Source organism: Callorhinus ursinus, unplaced genomic scaffold (genome assembly GCF_003265705.2).
Source record: "Callorhinus ursinus isolate GAN/ISIS: 27379988/994484 unplaced genomic scaffold, GSC_fseal_2.0 scaffold19, whole genome shotgun sequence".
NCBI lineage: Eukaryota > Metazoa > Chordata > Mammalia > Carnivora > Otariidae > Callorhinus > Callorhinus ursinus.
Window position 1 is genome coordinate 7,823,189 of NW_027397081.1, and position 19,622 is coordinate 7,842,810.

At 37.1% G+C, this 19,622-nt stretch overlaps 1 protein-coding gene across 6 annotated transcripts in view; it reads right to left on the reverse strand.

The window, feature by feature from the left end:
* Positions 1–19,622, reverse strand: part of ARHGAP20 (Rho GTPase activating protein 20) — a 140,278-nt gene that overhangs the window by 22,105 nt on the left and 98,551 nt on the right. For 4 of the 6 annotated variants that reach the window (XM_073903713.1, XM_073903711.1, XM_025893939.2 and 1 more), the window contains exons 5-9: positions 16,238–16,279; positions 15,250–15,334; positions 11,903–11,980; positions 9,480–9,546; positions 6,483–6,671 (exon numbers count right to left, since the gene is read on the reverse strand). In XM_073903713.1, coding sequence (XP_073759814.1) covers positions 6,483–6,671; positions 9,480–9,546; positions 11,903–11,980; positions 15,250–15,334; positions 16,238–16,279 — 461 coding nt within the window. Of the gene's footprint in view, positions 1–6,482; positions 6,672–7,245; positions 7,358–9,479; positions 9,547–11,902; positions 11,981–15,249; positions 15,335–16,237; positions 16,280–19,622 lie in introns of those variants that run through there. The other 2 variants (XM_073903714.1, XM_073903715.1) reach the window with 2 other exon arrangements.

The window sequence follows — 19,622 nt, forward strand, 5'->3', positions numbered from 1 at the left end:
AAGAGCTAAAGGAGTTGATCACTGCTAAACCAGCCTTACAAGAAATGTTAAAGGGACTTCTTCAAGTTGAAAAGAAAGATAACCCTTTCTTAATATTAGTTATCACTAATTAGTAACATATAAAAATATAACTCTCAATGGTAATGGTAAACATATAATAAGACAGTCGATTAATCACTTCTAAGTACAAGCTAAAGCTAGTATGAAGGTTAAAAAACAAAAGTAGTAAAAATGACTACAATAATTAGTTAAGGGTTACACATGATAAAAAGATGTAAAATGTCACATCAAAAACATAAAACACAGCAGGGGTAGACTAAAAATGTAGAGCTTCAGAAAGTGTCCAAACTTAATATCAACTTAAACTAGAATGTTATAATTTTGTTATATGTAAGCCTCATGGTAACCACCAAACAAAAACCCAGAGTAGATACACAAAAGATAAATGAGAAAGGAATCACGAAGCATACCACTAAAGAATATCATCAAACCACATAGGAAGAGAGCCTGAAAAGAAGAAAGGAACAGAGAAACCACAAAACAGCCAGAAAAAAATTAAAAAAAAGGTATGAAGTACATATTTATCAATAATTACTTTAAGTGAAAATGGACTAAAAGCTCCAATTAGAGTAGAAAACATAGAGTGGCTGAATAGATAAAATAAGAAAAAAATCCCCAAGAGTCATCCATATGTGACCTCTAAGAGACTCACTTCAGACTTAAGGACATACACAGACTGAAAATGAAGGCACAGAAAAAGATATTCCATGCAAATGGAAACCAAATGAAAGCTGGAGAAGCTATCCTTATATCACATTGGACAAAACAGACTATAAAACAAAGTCTGTAATAAGAGGCAAAGAAGGGCATTACATAATGATAAAGAGGTCAATCCACAAAAGGATATAACATTTGTAAATGTTTATACACCCAAAATAGGAGCACATAAATATATAAAGAAAATATTAACAGACTTAAAGGAATTAAGTAGATGACAATGTAATAATAGTAGGAGACTTTGATACCCCACTTACATCAATGGACAGATCCTTCAGACCAAAAATCAGTTAAGGGAACACTGGCCTTAAATGACATGGTAGACCAGAGGGACTTAACATACATGCAGATCACGCCATCCAAACAGAACAGAATACACATTCTTTTCAAGTGCAAATGGAAAAATTCTCCGAGAGAGATCATGTATTAGGCCACAAAAGTGGTCTTAACAAATTTAAGAAGTCATATCAAGCATGTTTTCTGACCATGATGGTATGAAACGAGAAATCAATTAGAAAAAGAAAACTGGAAAATTCACAAATATGTGAAGATTAAACAACTGCTGAAAAACTAATGGGTCAAAAAAATTTAAAATAAAAATAAAAAATACCTCGAGACAAATAAAAATGGAAATACAACACACCAAAACTCATGCGATGCAGCAAAAGCAGTTCTAAGAGGCAAGTTCATAGAAATAAATGCCTATCCCAAGAAATGGGAAAAATCTAAAATAAACCACCTAACTTTACACTCCAAGGAACTAGAAAAAGAATAAACAAAGCCCAAAGTCAGTAGAAGGAAGAAAATAACAAAGACCGGAGCAGCAGTAAATGAAACCGAGACTAAAGTGACAAGAGAAAAATCAATGAAACGAAGAGCTGCTTCTTTGAAAAGATAAAGAAAATTGACAAATCTTTAGCTAGCTCACCAAGAAAAAGAGAAGGCTGAAATAAATAAAATCAGAAAAGAAAGAGGAGACGTTATAGCTGATACTACAAAAAATACAAAAGATAGTAAGAGACTACTATAAAAAATTATACACCAACAAATTGGACAACCTAGGATAAATGAATAAATTCCTAGAAACACACAACCTTACAAACCTGAAAAATGGAAGACATAGAAAATCTAAAAGACCAGTTACTAGTAAGGAGATTGAAACAGTAATTAAAATCCTCCCTACAAACAAAAGTCCAGGACCAAATGGCTTACCTGGGGAAATCTTCCAAATATGCAAAGAGGAATTAATACAAATCCTTCTCAAACTCTTCCAAAAGATAGAAGAGGAAGGAACACAGTCAAATTCATTTTAAAAGGCCAGCACTACCCTGATATCAAAACCAGACAAAGACACAAGAAAGAAAATTACAGGCCAATATCCCTAAAGAACATAGATGCAAAAATCTCAAGCCTATATTAGCAAACCAAATTGAACATCAGAAGGATCATACACCATGTTCAATTTATTCCAGGGATGCAAGGATGGTTCAACATTGGCAAATCAATCAATGTGATACACCACATTACCAAAATGAAGGATAAAAATCATATGATCATTTCAATAGACATAGAAAAAGCATATGACAAAATTCCACATCTGAGGGCAGCAAACTATGCTCCATGGGCCAAATTTGGCCTGCCACCTCTCTTTGGATAGCCTGCAAGGTTTTCACATTTTTGAAAGGTTGAAAAAAAATCAAAAGAAGAATATTCATTGACACATAAAAATTACACAAAATTCAAATTTTACTACTACCTATAACAATCTTGCTGGAACACAACTACATTCATTCATTTATGTAGTATTGTCCATGGATGCTTTCACTTCATGCTCAATGGCAGAGCTGAGTAGTTGTGACAAAGACCATCAGTGTTGCTCCCATTGCTTTGCACTGCTGCTCAGTACAGCAAACTACAGTGACACATTTATATCTGGATAGTGTTTTTTAGTCCCTTGTATATCCTGATACTGTAAAATTTTTAATTTTTTATTAACCTGTCATGTCTAGTGTTGAGCTTTTAAGGCACAGAGCCATGTGGATGACTTTGTTGTTGTAATAAATGGCAAGTATTGTGCTAATCATGCAATAATATAACAGCGGTGGTAAATGTTGACATTATCATACCAAGAACTCATTACAATATTCCCAACTCAGAATTAAGTATTGATTATAAGAATTCAGGATATTTAAAATGAACTATTTTAGCACGGCAGAATTTCTTCCCAAAAATAAAAAAACACAACAAAACAAAAATCAGGTTCCAACAAAAGTCAGTTTCTAAGTGGCTCATTGTTAGTAATGCAAGGAAAGCCATTTACCAATGGGGAGCTGCTTAAATTTTGTGTGCTTGCGATTGATGAAGAGATATGTACAGAGAAACTAGACAAGACTATTAGCCTCCTGGGGCACCTTGGTGGCTCAGTCAGTTAAGCATCTGACTCTTGGTTTTGGCTCAGGTCTTGATCTCATGGATTGTGGGACTGAGCCCCAGATCTGGCTCTGCACTCAGCAGCGAGTCTGCTTGAAGATTCCATCCCTCTGCTCCTCCCCCCACTTGTGCATGTGCACGCTCTCTCTCTAATAAATAAATAGATCTTAAAAAAAAAAAAGACTATTAACCTTATGGTGAGAACAGCTGCTTGAATAGTTGAGGACATTCCCAGTAATATTAATAGGAAACTAAAAAACAAGACAAATTATTTCAAGCCACTATCCTTGGTTCTTGATTAGTTGGCAGATGTTACCAGTACTACTCCTTTGTTTATTCAAGAAGTCAGTGCTTTGTTTGACGTGACTGAGGTATTAGCCTTGATTAGTCTGCATGGAACAACTATAGGTGAGAATATTTTCAAAGAATTTGAGAAATTAATAGTACAACCTAAAGTGGAATCTGCTATAGTGGTCAAAGTGTGTGGAGCAAAAAAAGATATAATTTGACAAATTTACAAAGCTTGTGAAAATGTAGTGTTTAATGCCTATGGTTATTCATTGTATTATTCATCAGCAGTACTGTGTGGAAAATATTTGCATCTGGTAGATCAGACCTGATAGGTGTTAGACCTGATAGGTGTTACTGGATCAGTACTGTCAACAGTAAACTTCATTCACTCTCCTGGACTTACCCACTGCCATTTCTGTGAATTTCTTTTCAGAAACAGAAGCTGAAGACCCTGACCTGTACTATTACAAAGCAGCTCAATGGCTCAGCAGGGGTAAAGTTTTATAGTGATCTTTGAACTTAGGGCTGAGATTGAAATTTTTATGAATGAGAAGAATTTTCCTAGTAGTGAAAGGCTTTGGAAATTAGTTTTTACTGCAAATTTGATGTTTCTTAGTGAATTCAACCTAAATTACAAGGCAAAAAAAATGCTTACATGTAAAACTTTTGAAAGGTTCATTTTGAAACAGCTGACATTTAGTCACAAGAGTAACGTTGAACTGTTTTTACAGTTCTCATGCTGTCAAAAGTTAGAAGCAGCAAGGTCTTCATTCTTATACAAATTTGTAGCAGATATATTTTCTGAGCTCAAACTATAGTTCCAGTGATAGTTTACTGACCTCAATGCAAGTGCAAAGGAAATTTCCATATTTCAAGTTCCTTTAACTGCGCAATCAAGGAGCTTCTGCCTAATCTTCAATTGGAAGTGATTAATCTGCAATAACATGCTAAAAACCAAACACCAAAGAATACTCTAACAAAATTCCACAAATGCCTTCAAAAAGGGGAATATGCTCAAATAAAATTATATCACTATTTGGCACTACCTAACTATGTGAAAAGATATTTTCAAAGATGATAAAATATATAAAATCTTATTACAGATCAGAACATTTTGCATTCAATTATGAACTTGGTACTCCAATTATGCAAAATGTTATTCCCCCAGAAGAATTCAATTCTTCTCATTACTAGACCTGCACTACATGAACTTGCACTCAATTATTACTATATATTAAATATCATCAATAAAAAATGAGTGGAAATTTGTTTTCTCTTTCATCATATAATTACCTACATAATTTCCTCGATTTTGTTTCTCGACCTGCAAAGTTTACTATATGGTCCTTTACAGAAAAAGTCTGCTGATTCCTGATGTAAATTAGTGGTTTCCAATGCAGCTGTTCATCAAAATCTTATGTATTAAAAAATACAGAGCTGGTTCACCTGTAACAGGTGATTGATGCCCAGCTATGCTGGCACTGTTGTTCTATAATTACTCCATCCCTGATCCTATTTCCCATGAATCATCTTAGAGCTGCAACCCTTATTATCTTAACTTCCAACAGGGAGAAAGAAAGGATTAATAAACAGAGAGTACTTACAATTTAATTAAGCAAGTCATTGGCAAAATTGGGTAAAACCTTTAGGATTTTTGAATCCTGATTATTGGTCAAATTAATTAAAATAAAATTGACAAGGGACACAGAGAAACAGTTTTGAAAAACCCGAGTATAAAGGTAGAAGAAGAAAATATTCTCAACTTATACAGGGAACGTTCATTTTGTATCTTTAAAGAACAGTAACAACTGACTTATTAACAAATTCATCTTATAAATATTTATTGCGTACTTACTTGTATACGTCAAGCATGGTTCCAGGTGCCGGGAATACAGCAGTGAACAAGACAGACCAAAATACCTGCCTTCACGGAGCTCACACATTAGTGGATGGACAACTATAATGTCTCTATAACACCCCTTCAAAATGGTCCAAAGATGTGAGGAAACAGCCTCAGAGTCCCCAGGACTTGGTTTGCCATCCTAGGAGAGAAGCTGACTGGTGCACGTGCAGCTTTTACAGCTCTGCTGGCAAGATGGTGCAGTCCCTGACGGAGGACTTCCGTCAACTATCTGGTTGAAGGCTAGGTTATCACCACTGAGTGACGGGGCCGGGGGGAGGGGGGGAGTGTGCCTGTGTGGGGGAATGTCGATGAAGGAGTGGCCACATTCACTGGATCCCCCAGCTGGTTCAAGGTGACAAAAGCGGCCACGGACACGCAACATCAATTTTCTGCTAGCCCACTCACACTCCCCGTACAATACATTTCCTATTTCCTATACAGTCTCACTTTCAGACTGAGGGCTTAAAGCTCAAACTTGGGTTAGGGTAAATAATGGTCCTCTTATGCTGAATATCATTTTTATCATTCCAGAGTCTTTATTATGGAGTGGGTAAAAGAGATGGCTATATTCACAGGGAATTCAGATTGGATTAGTAGACCAAGGAGAGATTTCTGTGGTAATCATCTCGGTTTTCCCAGACTTATCCATACCAAGATCCATGCAAGGTATCACAGTGTCCTGACTCCTATCACCCACAGGCTCCTGCTTACAATGTGACCATTTAGGGGGACACACAGTGCAACATATTACAGTACAAAGAAGGCACTGAAGCACCTGCAGCACAGCCCAGCGCCTTGCACATCGCAGTGAGCATAAGGTTAAAGGGGAAGGAAGAGTGAAGAAAGAAGAAACAGACTGTACTGCTACCTGCTGCTGATTCCAAGTCAATCACGCCTACTGCTGATTTATAAAATTATCTTCTAAAACTCCCTCTTTTCCTTCAAAACACTCAGCAAATTAAAAAGAAAATAATATCTCATCCGGCTAGAAGTTGGGGTCTTTGCCTTTGTATTAACTTTGTTTTCAAGAATAAAAACTTTTGCTAAAAAAAGGCTCCATGAAGGAGGAGAAGTGACTCACCACTTAGTTGCGGGGCTGCAGCCAGGCGGCTGGGCTTCAGGATGAACTGGCACTGCATCTCTCGGGGCAGCTGTTCCATGAGGAAGGACTCCTGGAGGGTGGAAGGCATGCTGGTGTCCTTCGATCCCTGTGCCAGGAGCAGAGTGTCTCGAAGATGGCTCATTTTAATTCCATAGGGATATTCATGCCCTACACAGAGAAAAATCTAAATGTAGACTTTGGGCTGACTGGCGCTGTGAGCATGTGTGCTACATACTAGAATACACTGCAATTTGCTCCTACTCTGGGAATAAAGAATCCTTTTGTTGACTGATCACTGTGCATGCTCCTACACCTGGAGACCACTGCATGATGCAGGTGGCCCTATCAAAGTAGTTTTAAGCAGGTGGTGGGGGAGGGGGTGCAGAAAAAAGCAAAAAGAAAAAAAATCTTTAAAGAATATCTTCTTTGGAATGCACAGATTAGTTTGTGAGTTGCAGGATGTTGACTTTTCCTATGTTTGCATCCAGGACTATTTAAAGGTACTCTAGTTCTCCTTTGACACTAACTACATCTGTAAATCTTCAGCAAATCCTTGACATCTCTCAGCCTTAAATCTACGGTTTAAAATATTTACCCTACTTATCACACAGTGATAAGAATCAAGTAAGTGACCTTTAATGGTTAATATAATTTAAATAGTAAGGGCAAAAAGCTATCTATGTATTTCAAGCATCACTATTATTGAACACAAGATGTCCGTCTGAAAAAGGCATTTCATTACTTATTAGTTAGATCATCAGAGTTACTCCAGAGCATCAGGACTAGTTGGTTTGATTTATGCTTCCCTCCCACTGCTGCCCTCTGAGGGTGGTGTTCACAGGCAATAATCAGAAAGGAAGACTGCAGGGCACTGGAAACACAGAAACAGGATTCAAAATGTAATCTGCAAACTAGAAAAACTAAACCCCTGGACATCTGACTGCAACATGACTTTTTGCTCTTTAGCATTTTCAGTGATTGCATTTTCTTAACTTAAACCTTCAAGTACCACTGTGTTGTAGATTTGCTTTTTTTCTTTTAAGTACAGAGTAAGTTCTCTTCTATTCCTAATCTATCACTGAATGTAACCCTGCCAACTCTTCCCTTTCCTTTCCACCTGACGTGGGTACACAGTATCAACGTTCCAACAATATCGAGCATTATAGCTGCTTCCAGGGATTAAGGCCCCCCCCAAAAAAAAGCCAGCAGCTAAACTACAACTGAAGTTTCCAAGGCACACTGAAATATGCAATAGAGAATTGCTGCTAAATCAGGTCCCATGGTTACTTTCTTTTTTTAGTGAGTTAGCAATGAAGCCTGAAGCTGTTTTAAGCCCGAAAGCTACCACCTAAATAGTTTTAATTAACGTTTTATGAAAACAATTATTTTAACTAAGTATTTTTCATCACAACTTGGTTGCTCACTGATTTTGACAAAAATGACAGCATTAAAAAAGAAACCAGAAATGCAGTGAATTTTGGCCTCAGCTATGTACATGACAGCTTACTTTAAGTCTGAGAATATATATTTTACAGAAAGGTTTGGTCTTAGATTATTCAGATCACTTGAAACACTCTGAATTACACAGCAGTGATCTTCCAGGTAAATGAAAGGGTTACATGAGATAATGCATATAATATGCTCTGCACAATATGGGGCAGATAGTGAGCATTTAAAAATTATTAGTGGAAATCATCATCTTCATCATTATTACTGTCATCATCTCAAGATCTGCTACAGATACTATCCCTTATTTTAATTGCTCTATTTCTGTTAACCACACGCAGTGACCTTACTGATCAAGATGTATTTTTTAGCTGAATAATTTAAACAAGGTGAAATGTAATCTTTTTACCAATAATTCCTCAGAACAAATGCTGGAAAATCTGTCTAGAGAAATAGCAAAGTCCCGAAATAGTAACTACCTGATAAGTCAGTGAATATTTTTAGGACTCTAAATGGGTTAATCTCATTTTCATTATGATGCCTAGGGCAGGTTTTGAATACGCATTGATCAATTAAGAGGCATGACTGGATTACAGATAGTCTTCCAAAGAGGCAGTGTAGTAGGGAGGAAAGGGAACAGGAAATTCAAGAATTGAATGTGAAAAATAAATGTATAGGGAAAAGGAATACCAATACATATTGGTTTCTTATAGAAAAAAATTTAAAAAGGGGCAAAATGAAGGGAGGGAAATCAGAGGGAGAGATGAACCATGAGAGACTATGAACTCTGAGAAACAAACAGGGTTTTAGAGGGGAGGGGGGGGGGGGGGATGGGTTAGCCCGGTGCCGGGTATTAAGGAGGGCACGTACTGCGTGGAGCACTGGATGTTATATGAAAACAACGGATCGTGGATCACCACATCAAAACTAATGATGTATTGTACGGTGACATAACATAATAAAATTAAAAAAAAAAAGAAGATAGCAAGAAGGGAAAAATGAAGGGGGGGGAATCGGAGGGGGAGACGAACCATGAGAGACTATGGACTCTGAGAAACAAACTGAGGTTCTAGAGGGGAGGGGGTGGGGGGATGGGTTAGCCTGGTGATGGGTAGAGGGCACATTCTGTGTGGAGCACTGGGTGTTATACACAAACAATGAATCATGGAATACTACATCAAAAACTAATGATGTAATGTATGGTGATTAACATAACATAATAAAAAAAAGGGGAAAAAAAGAAAAAATTTAAAAAGGTTTGCAAAATAGCTCTGTTTGTAAAGTGAAAAAATAGAAACGGAAATTTATATTGCTCTTCTCAACTAACGGTACCATTGGTTGCTTGAGTCAAGAGACAGTATTTGTCTAACACTTAGGAAATGGTTGATAGCTAAGTATTGAATGAATAAATAGATATATGAGATTTAATATTTGATGGTGCTTACATTTAGGACCACATGATCAATTTTCTGAGACATTTAGAATCATAATTAAAATACAATCCCATCTTAGAGTTTTGAAGAAACTTACCAATAAGTGGGTATGGTGCTTCTTCTTTGCCAGAATTGACCCATAACTGGTAATCTCTCTCAGAGCCCTTGGGGATAAAAGAAGTAATAATAATTCTTTCATGTTTGGTAACTGAATAAGGACACATTTTTTTTTTTTTTGGCATTTTTACGTTTTGAAAAAAGTGGGGACTATATAAATGCTATTCAGGTTCATGGGGGTGGATATAGTTTTTGAAGATGGCAATGCTAATTGCTACAACCTATATTCCCCTTTCTCATCCCTAGCAGAGGACTTGGGAGTCCTGCCCTTTTCCGCTAGTGATGACGAGGGATCCAAGACTGCAATGGAAGCAGGCCCTCACAATTATGGGTAGCCCACAGAACTCAAAATTATAGGTCTCTTTACAAAGCAAAAAGAAATGTCCTGGTTTTCTACAAGATTACTCTCTTCTTTAGAGTCCTGACTTCTGCTATGTCTCTGGATTTCTCAGAGATTACTGGACTTAAATCTCCAACAAGTCCCTGCAAAGACATCCTTGTTATCCAGGAAGCAAAACCAGTGCTGTGTCTGTGATGAAAAGGTAAAATCTCAGAGGCTGATTATTGCTCAGCTATTTCTGAGCAGGAGGAGAATGACCAAGAGACTCTGAGGAGATAGGTAGCTGGCACAGTCCACATGGGTTTTATTTTGGGCAAGTCCAGTCCTGGGAACAGAAAGGACAAGAGTTCTGTCTAGAGAACAGGCCACAGAAAGTACTGAAACTGTTCACTAGCAGAATTACAGCCCGGCATACTAAGAATCTTACTTGAAAGAAATAATACTAAATTATGGAGACTTTGCTGCATCCTCTAGGAGAGGATAAAGTAAAAATGTTTTAGATGAGGCTAGAAGAGATTGGCAATAGTCAATATTCCTGCCTTTATTTATTTATTTTTTTATTAAAAATCATTGTCCTGATCTTATAATGGAAGGTCCTGGCTGTGGAGAATAGCCGCTGGTGCCCTCCCCTACTCTGTTTGTCACTTCCCTCCCCGCCCTCTACCCAAAACACTTTATTGCAAATAGGGAGAGCAAGCAATCTAATGAAAATGCTCTTTTTTTTTGTAGTGTCTGAAAACATGTAATAATCCCTTAGAACAGAACAGTATAACCAAATAGTCTCAATTCTTAATTATAATGAATAGAAATATTTTTGGTCTCAGGAGATGGATCACTTTTTTCAAAGGAAAAGCATAAATGAGTCATGTCATTAATTAATCTTCCTTCCTTTTCCTTAAACTACACACTTTCTTTAAACACATAAGCTTAGCAATCAATGCAGAAGTGCCTGTTTTACCCAGTGTATATAAATCTAATTATAGCTTAAATATATTATTAAATTTAACTAAAAGAAATCAGATTTCTAAAAAAAAAAATCAAATTTCTTACCCTAAAGTCTGATTTCTCTGAGTGCTTAAGGGCTTATGATAGCACAATGCATAAGTAAATCTAAATATAACTTATCAGACTATGGCATATCTAAAACATTTGACATGTTACATCTAATAGTAACACTGTGCTTTCATATTTATAGAGAATCTGACTCAAGAAATCATGTTATTCAAGTGCTTCCTTTAGTTTCCAACCTTCTGAAAGTCACTCCTTTAATACAAGACCCCACCATGTGGTGTTTATGTACTGGTAGGGAGGAGATGAGGGGAATTTTCCAACGTTCTCCCTACCTCATCCTCAAACATGCCAATCTTCTCCATTAATAAAATATCAAACACTTACCTTTGCCCCACGAAACAGAAAGAAGCAGAAGCTAAGTGCAAAACTGGGGAACATGTGGTATGCCCACTAAAGCTCTTTAACTCCATGATCTAATTCAAAACTTGTTTTTTAATTTACCAATTCATTAGAGGTACCAGCCATCTCATCTTCTGGATCTACAGCCAGGGAATATGGATTCTAGCTATGTGTTCTTCATGTATAAATTCTACTATAGAGCAAATCCTTCAGAATTCATCATCCTAAGACTGATGGACTCTTGGGATAATAGGAGAATTAGGTAAAGGAGAAGAATCAGAAAAGGAGACAGGAAAGAACAGTCATTGAGTGACAAGTGGGAAGGAGGTCAGAACTTTCTCATCACAATCTTACACCAAGAAACCCCTCCATCTGTATATGTATATAGCATATACAATACAAATACATATTATCATTCTAAAATGATAGCCTTATCTTATTATGCTTTCCAGTTCACATAGGTCTTACAGTGTAAGTAGAATAGCATGTAATATAAAAGCTTTACTGTCCTTATTTTCTCCATTTTTGGGAATAAAACATGAATTTGGTATTATTTAGTAATAAGCTGTCTTATGATGAAAGGGATAATATTTATATGACTCTAAAGTATCAAAGTTTGTTTTTAATTAAGAGTATCTAGTAGAGTAACTTACAGTTATCCCTAGCATGGGTAGTGACATGTTGATAACTTCATTTGCTGTATCTGAATTCGTTACTGTTATAGTTTTAGACTGCAGAAAAAAAAAAGAAATAAGAAATATAGTTATAAATAAAGGGCATTAATTCAGGTGAAAAAATAATTATTATGAAATGAGTACCCAAAGGCAAATTTTGATTTCAAGTGTTAACAGGCAAATGACTTAAGTAGAACAAACCCTTGATGATAATTTACTTTCATTCCATTATATCTTATGCCTTTTGATAAAACATCTATAAAACCTCTTAATATAAAGGACATGTAGCTCACAAAATATAAGACCTTCAGCAAGAATTCTAGAAAAAGAATAACTACATACGAGAGGGAGTACATGGACTACCCTCCCAAACCACCCCATTCCCAAATCTAATGAAGTTGGTGCTCTGTATCATCTCCGTAATTGTATTTCCGTAACGCAAAGTGTGATAAAACAGGGAGTGCACGCACTGGATCACTTTCTCCTTGTTCCTGAGCACTGTTTTCACAGTGTGGGTTTCACAGTCCTTTCTTTGCATGGTAAGAAGTTGAGTTAAAATCAGAATAGAAACTGGCTACAAAAAGACATTTAAAATTTAGAATTTTTAAAAACCACTATTTATTGAGCACTATGTCAAACATTGTGGCTTCTGAGATTTTCAGTGTTGAAATCTGCAGACACCTTAAAACCAGTGAGTCTGGCAAACAGGACTGAAAATTTTAGAAAGCTCAATTCTGTTGCCAACTCTGCTATTGAATAGCTCTCTGATAGTTCTGTGCTAAACTACAGTTAGAAATCACTACTTAAGGGGCGCCTGGGTGGCTCAGTCATTAAGCATCTGCCTTCGGCTCGGGTCATGATCCCAGGGTCCTGGGGTCGAGCCCCACGTCGAGCCCTGCGTCGGGCTCCCTGTTCAGTGGGAAGCTTGCTTCTCCCTCTCCCACTCCCCCTGCTTGTGTTCCCTCTCTTGCTGTCTCTCTCTGTCAAATAAACAAAAATCTTAAAAAAAAACTACTACTTAAAAATAGTTTGCAGCAGGGCGCCTGGGTGGCTCAGTTGTTAAGCGTCTGCCTTCGGCTCAGGTCATGATCCTAGGGTCCTGGGATCGAGTCCCACATCGGGCTCCCTGCTCTGCGGGAAGCCGCTTCTCCCTTTCCCACTCTCCCTGCTTGTGTTCCTGTTCCTGCCATCTCTCTCTCTGTCAAATAAATAAAATCTTTAAAAAAAAAAAAGTTTGCAGCAAATAGAAAAGGGATTAACAAGATTTTGAGATATCTATATAGAGTTCACTGAATTCTAAGACCTTTAAATGTGAGACAATGCTACGCTATCAAAAAAGAAATATTTACTATGCACATAGGTTTTATAATTATCAGATGAATCAGCAATTAGGGCTGTGTCCCTGATAGGGCTTAAATGGTATAAATAAGTATAGGCAGACACAAAATGATATAAAAACAAAAATGATGTAAGAATAGCGTTAAGTTAAATCCACCGACCATTCACCACTTATCTTTCCATTAGAGTACCTTTTTTTCTTCTATGAGACGATTATTTGACATGACAGATTGCCTCTTAAAGTTGTTTGCTAATTGATTTCAAATTGTGCTCTTGAGCTCCAAAGATTATGCACAAGTCTCTCAGAAGCCAACAGGCAGGGCTTAGAGCACCCATACCAGGGTCCGTCGTCCACCAGACTGGTACAGATGTTTTATACACTGGGCTTTAACCTGAGATATAATTTTGTGACAGGCATCTGCTTTTTTTTTTTTTTAAGTCTGAAAACCTATCCTTAAACTAAATTTTAAAGAAATTCTCTCATGAAGTCTTTTGTAAAATGAAGAAACTTTCCTGTAATACTAACAGTATCTCCTAATGTACCAGGATTCTAAGATAACATACAGTCAAAACAGTAATCATAGGTGTGTGTTTTCCTTGCATGCCTCTCTGGTAGACAAAACAAATGAATTTCAGCAGATAGTCCTCTTTGGCTAGTAAACAAATAAAGCAAACAGGCAAAAATGAAAATGTGGCTTATTTCCCCCCCCATGTTAGCAGAATTCACTGACAGGCTGTATATAACTAAAGGCCAAGGATAAAGAATGCTTTCCATACATATATTCCTATTTTGGGGGGAAATCACTCTTTCTGGAAGAAGGGCTCCCTGAAAGGAGACTCTTCTCATGATGTAACTTCAGAGAGCTAAGGACAGTGTGTCATATCATTGTTGAATTAACCAGGGTACTAGTGATAACAGAGCACCCAACCTGACCACATCTCTTGTCTTCTCTTCCAAAGAGAATGGAACTCTGGGCCTTTCTCAAGCACACACTTTCCATACACTGAAAATCTCAAAAAAAAATTCAAGGGATTTTCCATGAAAATCCTAATTATAACCAATTGCCACAACAACTGAATCAAAGCTGGCAGAAAAATAGCAGTGGGTTTTTGTTTGTTTGTTTTTTGCTACTTTGCTACAGTAGATCTTTGTAGTTTCACACCATAAAAATTTGAGTATTTCCCTCAAGCAGTGACATCTGGCACTCATGTCAGAACATTTGCATAACTTTTGCTTTTGGCCAAAACGTAACTGTTTTGTACTACATCTTTTTCCATGTGATCCAGGGCTGTTGTGAAGTGTGGTAATGCATAGTATCATAAAAATATCCGTAAGTTCCCATTTTGTTCATCATTGATAACATCTTGGCATTTGTTCTACATTTCCGGTCATCAAATTATACATAGTAACTAGGGCTAAATAGGCTTAATTTTTATTTGACCAATATGATAAAAACTGTGAGGAAGTAATATGCTGATCCCTTAAAAACGTCATCTCTCCTAGTTCATCCATTATTAAACCAAGGGATTCAATCCCTAAAAACTCAGAGAATGAAGAACTATCTTAAACCATCTTCTACTTAAGAAGTGACAAGTTGGAAAAAATTGCTTACTACTAATAGGAAATACATCCTTGTGAAAATGGCTTTACTACAAGCCTCTGCAGCTGCTATTGAAAGGGTCCAGAGAAACATTAATGCCAGAGGGAGGAAAGAGACATCTGACAAGCGAATATTCTTTCTAAGTGTTAATATGAAATACTGTAGTTAATGTGAATTTCTCTTGCTTCATTTTCTCTAGGGTTTACTTTTCACATATACAAAGACATACATAGACACAGGAAAATGCATTTTCCCACGTATTTCTAAATGCCTGCCTTCCATAGCACATCCATAGTCTGTCTGTTTGTCTGCCTGTGTCTTTTCATCCATGGAGCTCTGCTTTATGCAGGGACTTGGAATTTAATTTTCTGGCTTAGAAACACTTACATAGGCACAATTCCCAATGTCCTTGGCGAAGATTTTGAGGGGAATGGTCTTCGGGTAGTCCTTCTCTTTCTCTAGATTGATGTATCTAATCAAATGCAACAACAACCCAAAACAACACTGAGTCAGATGGATTTCGCTAATGGCTTATTTTAAAATCAATCTATTTTGCTAATATCTTCAATATACTTATATGCTATGTTTTAAAAGACAGATGGAAAGACTCAGCAAAATCTGATTACATTATGGGTTGGAAGAGAATTAAATTCTCAGGACATCAGGTACGGGCACGGAAACTATTTCAAGTGAGATCTATTTCAAGTGAGGTTTGAGCAGCACAGTCAGGTTTAGGCACCTCTGGGTGGCGTTTTGTCTTCCAAGCTTTCCTCCCTTCCCTGGACAGGCCTGGAATCCTACTGACAAGTACAGGAGCATGTATCATACTTTACTACACCAAACCAAGACAGTGGACTTTTACTTCTCATTTAGCTCTCGGGTAGAGTGTAAATCTTCCCTTAGGATGGTAGCCAGGGGAGGAAGGAGGGAAGGGTTATGGAAATAAGAGAGAAACCTAAATTGACCATTTAGTCTGTATGCTCAAAGGTGAGGATAATTGATTTTTGAGGTATTCAGCAGAAAACCTTCCATATATGGAAACTTAGTACAAGCTCTGAGAAAACTGTTCGCTCCAAATGGTAGGTTGGAGACGTGGAAATGGGAGAGATTATTGACTAATTTTTGTCTAGAGTGATCTAACCAGACCTCAATGTTCTCTTTCCTAGAAAGTAAGGAATACATGTACTGAAGAGAACACTGTTTACAGTAAGTAGTAGCTAGCGTACAGTTCAAACAATAGTTTATTTTGAGGATAAATGAGTAATTTCTACTAAGGAAAAGGGGAATAGTCTGGGGCACATCTCTGCATAGAAGAATTTAATTCATTTAACTACAGGTTGAAGATTAAGAATATGTTCTACTGAAAAAAAAATACCTCTGAAGGAGAGAGAGCCATTTGTCCTTTTGTTCTGGAGAACTACAATCAAAGAAAACAGGAGATAAAAATTAAACACATAACACATTTATGCTAACATATCTGAGATTGTCAGTCCAGATAAAATATCAACAGCCTGTTACAGAAGGAGCAGCCCACCACGGCAACTCTGGCCTAACTGCGCTCTGGAGAATCCTCAAATGGAAAATCTCCATCAGGAAAAACTATACAGTCAAGTACGGTTCTATTAAAACCTCCTGAATGGATCCAAGACAGGGCCATTTTCTTACCTTATGGCTCTTTTACAAGTATAACTCTTACAGTGGAATGAGTATTTGATCTGGAATCTAAACACCTGGTTCCAAAAACATATGCAAGCTACCTGATCATGAGTGAATCACTTCATATCTCTAAGCTTGTTTCCACATCTGTAAAACCGGGCTAATTGTCTCAGGGTGTTTTTGTAGCTTTAAATGCCATACAAACAGAACGTATGCTCAATTTGAGATTAGAGATTAAAAAGAAATTTGGCATGTTGATGGAAATATCTTGGCCCAGAAACCAGTTTCCTATTGGAAAAAGAAATATTTATACATATAGCAGGGATTTTAATTTAGTGAATTAGTTCAGAGAAAACCTATTCTTAATTACTACAATCTTCTAAGATCAATTCATTTACAACTAAATCACTAATTCTTCTGAAAGTCACTGCTATATTTAATTTTTAAACTTGAAAATAATTCAGTGTTTATTTCTATATGGTCCTGTTACTCACTAGCTTTTATACCATATTTCTATCTTAACAAAGCTGGAAACCCTTGTTATTTTCTTGTTCCAGAAAAATACACTTAACAAGTATTTGCAATTTGTTTCTAAGTCTGTTGCTTAGCAATTTTCTCCATACACAACTCCCAGCATTGGGCATCTGAAAGTACACATCTCTTTTATCTATCATCCAATTTTCATCTTCCATAGTTCCTTACAAACTTTTAATGTATTCACCCTTCCGAAACAGAGATTTTCTAGGTTCATTTGTGTCAAATCTTGGATTTATTTAGCAAAAAACTGTGTAGAAAAATAGGTGAGTTTTCTTTGGACCTGTGAACTTTTTTCAAAGCAGCTAAAGAAAATTACCCCTTTAAAACACTTAGTATTTTTTTTAACTTTTTATTGACATGTTAGATACACAGAAAAAAATTGTATAATGCTTAAGTGGACAGCCTGAACATTTTTCACAAACTGAACACACCCACGTGACTAAAACTCAGATTACAAAATAGAAAGTCACCTTGGGAGGACCGCTTACACTCCTTTTCAGGTACTAGTTCCCACTCTCCTGACTTCCAACAGCACAGGATAGTTATGTTTACTTTATTATAAATGTAACCAGGCAATATGTACTATTCTGTGTCTGGCTTCTTTCATTCAACACTATGTTTATGACACTTCTCCGTATTACGGCATGTGGTTTTAGATTGTTCATTCTCATTGCTGTATAGTCTTCTATTGTTTGAATACACAGCATGCATTACTTCAAAAATAATTTATGAAGTGTGTCAGGTTAACGCACTGAGATTGATTTATGTAGTCTTCTTGTGTTTTCACCTTTCTACTACTCTGTGCAAGAAGAATCTAGAACTTCTCGTTCTTCAGTGATTCTTAAGGCATTTTTACCAAACTAAAAACAAAAGTACTCCAGAATCAAGGTGATCTCAGAGTTTCATTAACACCTAAGCTCATTTGTAAGAGCAAGAAGAGGAGAACGCAGTATATCTTAGAGAAAGAGAAAAGGCAAGGCAGATTGGAAAAAGGCCCTCAAATTTGGGAGGGGACAGAGTCTGTTATCCCTGGGAGTGAGCAGGGAAACATATGTTGCTCAGTTGAGATGCCTCAGGAAACAGAAAGACCCCACAAGGAATGACTGTAAGCAGCAACCTGGGAGGCCAGTTCCTGAGTTTTTAGGTCAGCAATGATACCTGCACCCCACGTGTGGCAAGGAGTCAGAGTAGCTCTGAACATAAAGGACACAGAAAGAGATAATGTCAGCGGTGACCACAACAGACTGAAGGTCACAATCTGCCACCTATTTGGAAGACATCACAGAAATCTGCTGGCACAATGGAGGCTCAAGGTGGGTTTTCATTTGATCTATAAACAGGCTTTTCTTGCCTTCCTGAGTTTGTAGACTAAGATTCACACTAGGTACTTAAGTTAAAATACCGTTCTTCTGATTCCTCTTATAGACAGATCCTTGTCAGATTTCAGTACTTCCTGTGTATTTGAACAGTGTTCTCATTTTACTGTGTCATTATCTGTAATATCAAGGTGCCGTGCCTGCTCTTCAGGCAGATACAGATCCTAGGTTTGAGAATCAGGGTACAAGATACATGAAACTCCTGGCCATTTTTGAGATGTGACGATCTACTCCATGTCCTAAGGGAAAGCATGAGATGTTCACATTTATTATTTGCTCTTCCTCTAACTTGACACAATTGGGAATTCCTCACTGATTCTGACAGTTGTCAGTCTTTTTTTTTTTTTTAATTTTTTTTATTGTTATGACAGTTGTCAGTCTTAGATTTCAAAGCTATTAGTCTTTACATTTTGGGTTTCTTTATAGATACTGTAGTGACTGGCTAGGAGAAACTCCTTCCTGATCTGCTAGCCTGATGGCATTTTAAACTGATCATGACCTAGATTTTTCTTAATATTGATGGATAAGCTTCCTGCTGATACAATTTTGCTTTTCGCTGAAAAACTTCTGTTTCCTTTTTTTTTTGGTAGCAAAGTTCTGCTGGAATAAATTCTTAGAGTTTAAAAAAAATCTTTATTTCACTTTCATTTCTGAAGGATATTTTTGCTGGATATAGTACTCTATGTGGAAAGTTTTTTCTCTCAACACTTCAAAGATGCCATTCCACTGTCTTCTGAGATTGCCATAGTTTCTGATGAAACAGCCACAGTGAGGCACATTATTGCTCCCCCATATGTAATGTGTTGTTTTTCCCTGGCTGCCTTTATGATTTTCTCTTCTCTTTGGTTTATAGCAGTCTGTTAACATGACTGGCTGGGGTCTTCACACCGCTGCTGGGGTTCACTGAGCTCACCACATCCGGACATTTGTATCTTCCGCTTGGGGGTTTCCAAACTGTTACTTCTTCAAATATTCCGTCCTATAGTCCTTCTTCCTTCTGGAGTTCCAGTCACATGTATGTTGTATCTTTTGGTATTTTCTAACAAGTCTCCGATGCATTTTGAATTAAAAAATGTCTGTTTTGGGGGTGCCTGGGTGGCTTAGTCAGTGAAGCACCTGGCTCTTAATTCTGGCTCAGGTCCGGGGCCGTGAGATCAAGTGCCGGGCTGGGCTCTGCGCTGGGGAGGGACC